This window comes from Babylonia areolata, chromosome 4 (genome assembly GCF_041734735.1).
Source record: "Babylonia areolata isolate BAREFJ2019XMU chromosome 4, ASM4173473v1, whole genome shotgun sequence".
Classification (NCBI taxonomy): Eukaryota; Metazoa; Mollusca; class Gastropoda; order Neogastropoda; family Buccinidae; genus Babylonia; species Babylonia areolata.
This window is the reverse complement of record NC_134879.1, coordinates 44,561,158-44,571,157: the sequence shown is the minus strand read 5'-3', so window position 1 is coordinate 44,571,157 and position 10,000 is coordinate 44,561,158. Positions and strand designations below refer to the sequence as shown.

The following is a 10,000-nucleotide window of genomic DNA, read 5'->3' as shown; positions in this document are numbered from 1 at the left end:
ACAAATACAAAATACAAATACATGATAAATACATGTGACTCTTATATAGCGGAGTTGCTCACACCTCTTTTGCAATACGACACTGTCGAATGTTCAGCATGGGCGCACATGCCCGCATGACCGGTGTTGAGTGAGAGGCCAACCAATCCAATGATTGATTTCAACAGAAGATCTTGAACACGCTGTTTGGGGACTTACACGCCGTTGGACTTTATATGTGCTGCTCATCCGTGACAAATCAAACTGCAATTATTGACTCGGTCAGACCTCCCATGGTCAAGCCCACACAAATAATTATATACTTTTCTTCTTCTTTTTTTTTTTCTTCTCTTTTCCCTCTCCTTTTGTTTATAATCCTCGTCTAAGTGATTTCAACATAGCAAAATTAATGGCAAACCAGACCTCCTTCTTTTAAACTTTGAATTATGATTTCAATTCCTCTTCCTCCCTTCCTTCCTTCGTTTATTTTGCATGTAGACTGCGGCCACCAGGGTAAGTCTAAAACATCATACAGGTATACATGCGAATTTACTGAATGTCTTTGTCAGTTCAGTTTGCTGGAATTCGGAATGAGACACCACTGTGAAAAGGTATTTGACAGAAGTTTAACGTCGATTGAGGAGGAATTTTTGTTAATGTCCCGTCACACATATCGGTGATTGAAGACATTTTGTTAAAGTATTTATGAATACATCTGAGTATTATCGGTTGGAAGGGGTAGGAGATGTGGATAAATTGAGGGTTGGGGGAAACTGGGCAACGTCGATTGATGTACATTGTATTATGCACTTTAATTAACAGACAGCTTATTTTGCTTTTTTTTTTGTTGAGAGCCCAGATCCATTATACGAATCATATAGTAACAGAATAGAACCGTCTGAATAGAGACTTCATGCTCTGTTTTGATATCAAATGAGTGAAACATCTCTGAACGCAGGCCAAGATAGACAGACAGAGAGAGAGACAGACAGACAGACAGACAGACAAACAAACAGAGAGAGAGAGAGAGAGTTGAAAGGGGGTGGAGGTTGGTGGGGGTGTTGGAGACGCATGTGTATGCGTGTGAGAAAAACGAAACAAAACACCGTTGTCTTTTTTTGTACAATGTTTCTACTTTTTGTAATGAAAGGTATCATGAAAGTCTTTGTGTGTACGGAAGGAAAGAAGGATGCATTTATAATTCCTGAATCCTTTTTGTCTTCGTCATTGTTCAATGCTTTAAATCTTTCATGATTTTAACATTTTCGTTGTTGGATAAAGAAACATGTTACAAACTTTTGGAAGATAGAGAACCTTCGCTGCCAGGGGGTAAAGATAAGGTTAACGTCGACAACCACTCCATTGATATGACCGACGGGGAGAAAAACACCCACAACAACATTACATCCATGTTATTTATCTTTAATTAATAATTTGTTTATTTCAGTTATTTTAGTTAGATAGTTAATTAGTTACTTAATGAGTTTGAGACGCCCAGAAATCAGCTTCACAATCAACAAGGCGCAAACTCGGCACTCAAGCACCTGAACGATGCAAGCACCTGTGGGCTGATGTTATGATTATCTTTGAAAAAAAGAAAAAAAAAGAAAAAACAAACAAACCCACCCATGGTCGAGAAAGATCCCGCAGCAAAACACAATTCCAGCCATGGTCTGTAATTAACCGAATAATGACAAAAAGCAATCAAGATTTAGCCGATAAATATAGACCACCACCCTGAACCCCCCAATCCCCCCCCCCCCCACACACACACCCAAAAAAACACCAAAAAACCCCCCAAACAAACCCCCCCAACAAACCTACAGCTACATAGACGTAAAGAAGTTGAAGATAGGCTTCACGTCTCACTGATAATGGTGTTGTTTCTTAATCCTTCCGCACAGACTGAAAATTCGAACCCTTGAAAAATAACAACAACAACAACAATACACAAAAAGACAAAACAAAACAAAACAAAACAAAACTTGTTTGTCGAGAGAAAGAAAAGGAGAAACAGGGTGAAACGGTATGTGTGAAAGAGGGAGAGAGGGAGAGACAGGGAGAGACAGACAGAGACAGAGAGACAGACAGGGAGAGAGAGAGAGACAGACAGACAGACAGGGAGAGAGAGAGAGAGAGAGAGGGGGGGGGGGGGCATGTCAAGAAAAGTTGGCATTTGTATGATAATGTAAGATTTCTGTGTTGTTTCAAATTATAGATACTTTGCCAGGTGCAGAACAAAGACAAACACAAGTTCTCAGCATGGAAATATAATTGTAAAAACTGTTCATAAATACACAGTTTGTTTGCTTTTTGTGTTTTTTTTTTGTTTGTGGTTTTGTTTTTTTAAATACCAGGCGCAGTATCACGATATTGACAAGTTCTCAGCATGGAAATATAATTATAAAACATAGCTATTGAGTACAATTTTTTTTTATAAACTTTTATTTTCTCTTGAATAATTATGTTGATAAGTACATGTATGTGTCTAAAATTCTACTGTATCTGTGTTTGTATATGATTTTCGACATGTTTGTTACCTTTTATGTACAACGTTGTTTTGTTTTCTTTTGTTTAAACCGATCCGTTCAGAAAGCCATATATATTTATATTTTTTTTAATGCTAAAATTCGCATTTTCGTTAACTCCGTCACCAAAGCGCTGATAATAATCCTTATTTTTATGTCCATCCAGGGTTAGGGTGAGGCACAAAAGCAAGATTCTCGCATATTTTGATTCGGGAGACAGGATACAGTGTTCATTTTTGTCTCACCAATTGCTGCCAGGTTTCCAACCAAAGGGTCCCACAGACCTTTCAGAAGGATGACATAGCTAGCGATCATTGGCTAGCCCGACCTTCCGTAAATATATATTGTTTTTATATTGTTGTTGTTTTTTTCTCCCCGTGAAGATTTTCAATAACTTATCATTTTTTAATTTTTTTTATTTTTCGTTTTTTTGTTTATTGCTGAGATTTCGCAGTTACATGGTCAATAAAATGCGGTTCTTGACTGTTACATTGATACATACATGATAATACTATATTCCTTCCATGTGTATTCTGCGTACCTTGAATAAAAAAAAAGAAAGAAAAAAGAATACGTATATCAATGAATAATAGAGAGAGAGAGAGAGAGAGAGAGAGAGAGAGAGAGACGAAACAAAAAACAAAAACAACAACAACAAAAAAAAACCAACAAAAAACCCAGCAACAGCAACTGGGAAAACCGTTTCAAATTTGTATATTATACATGCATGCATGCATACGTACTTGATTACATCCACACATACATAGATACATACATAGATATATACATACATATGCATGTATCCATGTATGCAGACTGGATTTGATTGGTCACAAATTATAGATAGATAGATAGATACATACACACATACATGCACACATTGGTAAACATGTATGCATGTATGTACATGATATATAGACTGGGTGTAAGGTCACACAAGTTGAATCTTTGAAATAACATGTACACACAGGCCATGCAAACAAACAAACAAACAAAAACCAAAATATACAAGGACGAAGGGTATTCGGGGTGAGGGCGACAGAGGGGAAAGGGGAATAGGGTTCGGGAATAGGAGGGGAGCGTTGTGTGTGTGTGTGTGTGTGTGTGTGTGTGTGTGTGTGTGTGTGTGTGTGTGTGTGTGTGTGTGTGTCCGTACGTGTATCTGTGTGTACTTGTGTGTGTATTAACAGATTCTGCATTGGCATCCTCCTCCTCCTTCTCGTTCTCATCGTGTCAATACCTATATATAATTGTTGATGACATTGCACGCCACGAACAAAAAAACAAACCAACAAAAAATTAAACGGCGGCGTTGTACCGCATAAACATTCCACGCTCACTACTCACTGCAGGTGGGGAGGCATCTGGTGCGGAGTCCTGTCCCTCTGCCGACGGTTCTTGAACCAGTTGCTGACCTGGGTTAGGGTCAGCCCCGTCCTCTTGGCCAGTCCCCGCTTCTCGTCCGGCGTGGGGTAGCGGTTCTGCTTGTAGCAGTCCTTCAGCGCCTGCCGGGACTTCTCCTTGAAGCAGTAGACGGTCTCCTCCCCGTCCCAAATCGTTTTGGGCAGCGGGTATTTCCGGCGGAGGCGGTACTTGTCCACGGCACCCAGGGTGCGTCCCCGGATCTTCTGGGCCTCCAGGTAGTGCGCCTTGTACCACAGGTCCTGCAGGGGAGTGTGGTTGTCCTCGTGGAAGGCGTGACCTTCCAGGATGGAGTACAGCTCGCGGTAGTTCCCCTTGTGGAAGGCCACGAGGGCACGGGCCTTCAGCACGGCCTCGGATCCCCGGAGCAGCTCGCTGGGCGGCAGGGACCACAGGAACATGGCCAGGCGCTCCATGTCCCCCTTCTGCTGCAGGGCCTCGCACATGCAGGCCACCTGCTCCGGGGAGAACTCCAGCTCTGCCGCAGGGGAGCTGGCTGACTGGGGGGGCATGGTGCTGCTCCGGGTGATGGGGGGGTTGGTGGTGGTCGTCTCGGCGCCCGGAGCATCCCCGAGGTCAGCGGAGAGACTGTCGGGCGGAGGGGTGTCGGGACAGATGGGGAAGGAGCCGTGGGTGTTGCTGACGTCATCAGGGGGAGTCTTGTCCCGCAGGAGGTCGGGGGTGAGGACGTCATCGTTCAGGGGCAAGGAATGGTCATCACACCGGGACCTAGGCAGGCCGCACAGCCTGGCGGTCAGAGGTCCGGTGCCGGCCATGGCCGGGGTGGCTGCTATAGTGATGGGAATGAAGTGAAGCCCGCACGTGTTTCAACACAACCTGCCTTGTTACACGACAGAAGACGGGCGGGAAAAAGATTCTGTCATCACACAGCCGGGAGAGTCTGCTGCTTGTCTGTCAGCAAACTGTGTTAAGGATCTATGTGTTCAACGTCAGTAATTGCTCTTTATCAAATATGCAGCACTGGGCCATAATTCTGACTTAATTAAGCATCCCTGAATCGTACCAGTCAGTTCTTTTGATGCAAGTGTTTCTACGATATCAGCTGGGTTTTTTTTTTTTTTTTTTTTTTTTTTTTTTTTTGTTACTGCATGCTATTAGCTTTCGTTTCAAAACATGTTTCCTTCCTACTATGTCAGCTGTTTTACAGCTTACGCGGAAATAATTGTATTATCCCTTATGCTCATGGTTATTTTCACTGCCTTCAGATTTCGTTTCATATGATATTTGAAGTGCAAGACCAAGGCACGTTTGCTGCTATTATATGTTGCTTAAATTTTAAATGCTCCGTTTCGTGTAGTATTTGAAGTAACAAACAAAGGCAAGTTTCCTAATCTCATCTAATGTGTTGCTTAGATTTTGGATGCTTCATATGGTATTTCAGGTGATAGACAAAAGCAAGTTTCCTGTTATCATCCAATATATTGCTTAGATCTTGCATACTTCTTTCTCTTAAGTGTTTTGAACAGTAGATTTCATTCAGTTAGAAATAAAAGAAACAAACAGTATACCATTGTAGTCAATACACAAATGCATGGCTTCGATACCAGCAGACACTTATTTCGTAATATATACATAACAGAAAATCAGGAATGATTGTTTCACAAAAAGAGTCAAGCTTCAGAAACAACGTGCAGTGATATCACGAAGTGTTGACTGATTTTTGCTTTTAATGATCACGAGAAACATGGAAAGATACAACATTAAAACTTGGGCACGTTTCTACCGCGCACTCGACTATTCGCGAATGGTAAAACTTAATTTGCATGCTCAGTAATTAAGCTCTTCAATAATAAATTTCCGTCAGTACGCAGGCATCGACTTCTTCAATAGTTCGCAACAACAACGACGACAACAACAACATCCAGTCCCTTCACACCGTGGCAAGTCAGCACAGGACGTTGACCGGAACAACAGTTCTCTGACGACGACATCAACGTCACTCCGGAAACGAGACTGACACGCTTTTCCAAACGACAACATTACATTACTTACGGACCACACTCACAGCAGACAACAGGATCCTTTCATTCTCGTCCCCTGTTGATCAGAAAATCGCCCTGCCTGTTGGAGAGCGAGACGGCTTCTCCAGTGTGCAAACAAACACAGCGGCGACTGGTCGTTGCCGAGCTGCTCCCACCCGCCTGTGGTTGCGGGGTACCTGGGCCTACCTGAAAGGTAGCAACAGCTGATCCGACGGCTGCACTGATGACCTGGGTTCGGGGATCGTGAGAGGTGCTATGCGGCAAGGCTGTGGCACAAGTAACGAGGTTTGTTAACAGGTGGAGGAGCATGGGGGGATGGGGGTGGGGAATGGCTGCAACGGGGTGCAGTACTCATACACTGCGATGCCGACTTCCCCCCTAAACCTTTGCTTTCAAAACCTTCCGGTCTTGTTGACACAGTTACGTTCCTATCGTTTGAGTCTTCCCACACTGCTATCCCATCCCCCCCCCCCACCCTCCACCCCCACCCCTGTTCCCCATCCCATTGGTCGCCTTTTTTTCTGTCCCGCGGCGCTTGGTGCTGGCTTGTGACAGGCACGGCTGACTTGCCCCGCCCTAGGACTCCCTGCCATGCCCGTGGTCCCGCCCCCCTGTGCTCGTCACGTGGCTGACAGAGAGGGAGGGAGCCCTCCCTCCCCCTCCTCCACCCCCCACCGTTACGTCGCTCATGACAGGAAACTCTTCGCTCCAGTAACACACGTCAAATTGCTGTGTCTCCGGCATGCAGGATCGGGCGTGGTTTTAACGAATAAACAACGTGGGGGGTGGGTGTTGGGAGGGGGAGGGGGGAAGTGGAATAAGCAACTATCACGCTATTTTTTTCTTTACCCTATCCAGCCCTCATGTTAGAAATAGAATATAAATAAATAAAGAAAGAAAAGAAAGAAAAATGAAAACAAGAAACGACCCTGCAATTGCTGAATGTACATGTACACATTTCTGATGATTAAGAGCATGATACATACACACGTTTTTTTCAAGGGAGAGAGAGAGGGGGGGGGGGAGGGGGGGGGGGGGGGGAGGCACGGAGGATGGAGGAAGACGGGGAGAGACGTGAGTATGGCGGTGATGTTTAGGATGAACATAAACAATTTTGGCTACTCCCTTTCCCACCTCAACAGACTGAGACTGTCCCATGCTCATGCAGGCACGGGTTCGCAGACACCAGAACATTTGCTACAGTTCTGCCCAACTTTTGGTGCACTGAGGAGGAAAACCTGGCCCTGTGTGGTGGAACTCCACGAGAAGCTCTGGGGACCACCTGCTGCACTGCAGAGGACAGCGGACTTCACACTGCAGACCGGATGGACCATCTGACAGCATGACCTGGGGAACGCGGAAGAAGCAGAAGAAGACTAAACTACGTGTCACGATACTAACGTATCTTTGTCGCTGCGCTTCGAATTCAAATTTTAATTATTTTCATGCACAATGACCGCCAAATTGCAATCTTTCTATTTCACATTTCCCTTTTTAATCTTTGCAAAGTTATTTCCAAATAAGGGAAAGTCTGTTCAGTTGTCATCTGCACTTGTTTTCCTGCACTTTTATGTTATCTGGTAAAAAAAAAAAAATATATATATACATAGGTCGATTTTGCACACAGAAAAAATCGCACCAACATGTGTAGAACACATTTGGAGCTAACAGCAGCGTGTGCTTATCTACTGATTCCTATTCAATTATTCATCCTTGCCTTTTTAAAATTTCGTTTTATAGTATATTGCAGTTTGTACACGTGGGCTTGTATGTCCTCTCGATGTTTTTATTTTTTAAAATTTATTTTATATTATTATTATTATTATTATTATTATTAACACTGCTGTTAAAGCCGAAAGCCTTTGCAGTTTGTACAAGTGAGCTTGTATGTCCTCCCGATTTTTGTTGTTGTTGTTGTTGTTGTTGTTTTTGCAACACTGCTGTTAAAACCGAAAGCCTTTTTTTTTCGGGGGATCATACATACACCCGAGTTATTTTCCGTGTTCCTGGAACCAACCATGCCGTACACGTGCAAGGTTACCGGACCGTTCAAGATAATACAATTTTTTTCATCTCTGCCTGGGAACACACACGGAAGGGCAGACATGTGTGTACTACAGGCAGGTGCATGCGTCTTGGAATCGTTGGCTTGGAAGATGGAATGCTGTGTGGATCCAAAACGCCAGATCTTTCAGATGGTTCAAATCCTGACGACCTGTGCCGCATCAATGGAGACTATGTTGTGAGTTATAACTTATCAAAGGTTTAGGCTACTGTATAAACTTCAATCATGTACAAAGAAGTCAAATACCCATGAATCTGCTTGTGTTACGATCGTTTGGATTGTCTTGCTTTTGACGTTGATTTAGTGCCAGTTACAAAAAAAAAAAAAAAAAAAAAAAAAAGGAAAGAAAAAAAGGACAGTTAAAAAGAAAAGCGCGATACAAAAACAACAACAACAACAAAAAAACCCCAAAACAACTCCCCCCCCCCCCCTGACCTCCCCAAAAAAAGAGACAGAAAAAAAAAGGAACGGAAAAAAATCCATTTTATGAATTTTGTTACGTATTATGCTCGTATATTGTGAAAATTCGAATGCGAATATGAACGAGACATTACTTTAAAAAACAGAAAGAAAAAAAAAGTAGTGGGCTCTTAAACAGTGACCACGCTACTATTCCGCAGACATGGATTTTTAGACAGAAAAAAAGAGAAGATTTTTTACTTTAAAATGCAGCGCATTCATCTGTGATTTGAAATGCATTTGGTTATTCAGGAATGTGTTTCACACACACACACACACACACACACACACACCTTTTCCAACCAGCTACCATCCACCAGAGAGGCAGCTCGTGACAAAGGTGAACAAAAGTGCCGTGGGCGAGAGAGAGAGAGTAGGGGGGGCGGTATTGTGTCGGGCCTACAGTGCACGGAAGGTTAACCTCGCAGAATACTTCGGTCAGCCGATTCTTGTCGCTTCTTCTGTGCTCCAGTGTCTCTGTCTCTGTCTCTGTGTGTTCCCTCCCCATCTCCCCCACCCACAACCACCCGCCACCTCCCTCCGCACTGTGGTGTGCACAAGTGTTCAGTTAGCCATGAAATAACCCTCTCTCTCCCCTCAAATGTCCACTGTTATTTTTCCCACAGGTCCATGTTCACGTCGCCGGCCCTTTCATTCAATCAGCTTTTTTTTTTTTCTTCTTCTTCTTTTTTTTCCAATCCCCCAAGCGCATGTTCGTGATGTGCGGTTTGACGGTTTACAGATCGTGAAGCGTGAAGTATCACAGCTGATATAAGTTGTTGAATGCGCGTTAGCATAAAAAAAAACCCTGAAAAAAAAGAAAGAAAGGAAAAAGAAGAAGAAGAGGATGTGCGTGTGTGTGTGTGTGTGTGTGTGTGTGTGTGTGTGTGTTTGATGCTACAAATGTATAAGAACTTTAGACAAATGCTATACCGATGCTATGATACAGAAATGACGAAGAACTAGTTGAGACAGAAGGGAAACGTGACATCCACAGGAACATGATAGAACTGGCGATAACTGCATTTCGGGTTCAAACATCCCAATTTGAAACCGTTATGAAAACTGTGTCATCTTTCTGGTTAATGCTCTAACGAAAAGTTTGCATGTACATCACTTATGTACATGATGTCAAAATGGGGCTGGGGATGGGGGTGGTGGTCACAATACAGACCGGTCACCTCACCTCACCTCACCTCACCTCACCTCAGGCCCATAACTACAGAGTAGTCGTTGGGGGAAGCCTGAGGACCGCAGACGCAACCTCCCTTCTCCATCTGTCTCTGTCAGCAGCCGCCGGTAGCAGCTCACGTGTATGGAGTCCGGTCCATTCTTTGATGTTCTCATGCCAGTTCTTCCGCTGTCTTCCTCTTTTCCTCCCGCCCTCGACGGTGTCATGCATGACTGTTCTGGACAGACCGGTGTGTCGAGTGTTGTGCCCAAACCATATCAGCTTGCGTCTCTTCACAGTTGAAAGGAGAGGTGACAGCAATTTCTAAACCAGGTTCCATGCATTCGATACTTTGAGATTTAGTTGTCAACTT

At 43.7% G+C, this 10,000-nt stretch overlaps 1 protein-coding gene across 1 annotated transcript in view; it reads right to left on the bottom strand.

Annotated features, from left to right (window-relative positions):
• The window catches only part of LOC143281219 (uncharacterized), a 48,160-nt gene extending 41,850 nt beyond the window's left edge, over nt 1-6,310 (bottom strand). Inside the window, exon 1 of the mRNA XM_076586304.1 lies at nt 3,855-6,310. Within this exon, the coding sequence (XP_076442419.1) occupies nt 3,855-4,705 (851 nt within the window). The 5' untranslated portion in view covers nt 4,706-6,310. The remainder of the gene's footprint in view (nt 1-3,854) is intronic.
• Between the last annotated feature and the right edge of the window lie 3,690 nt (nt 6,311-10,000).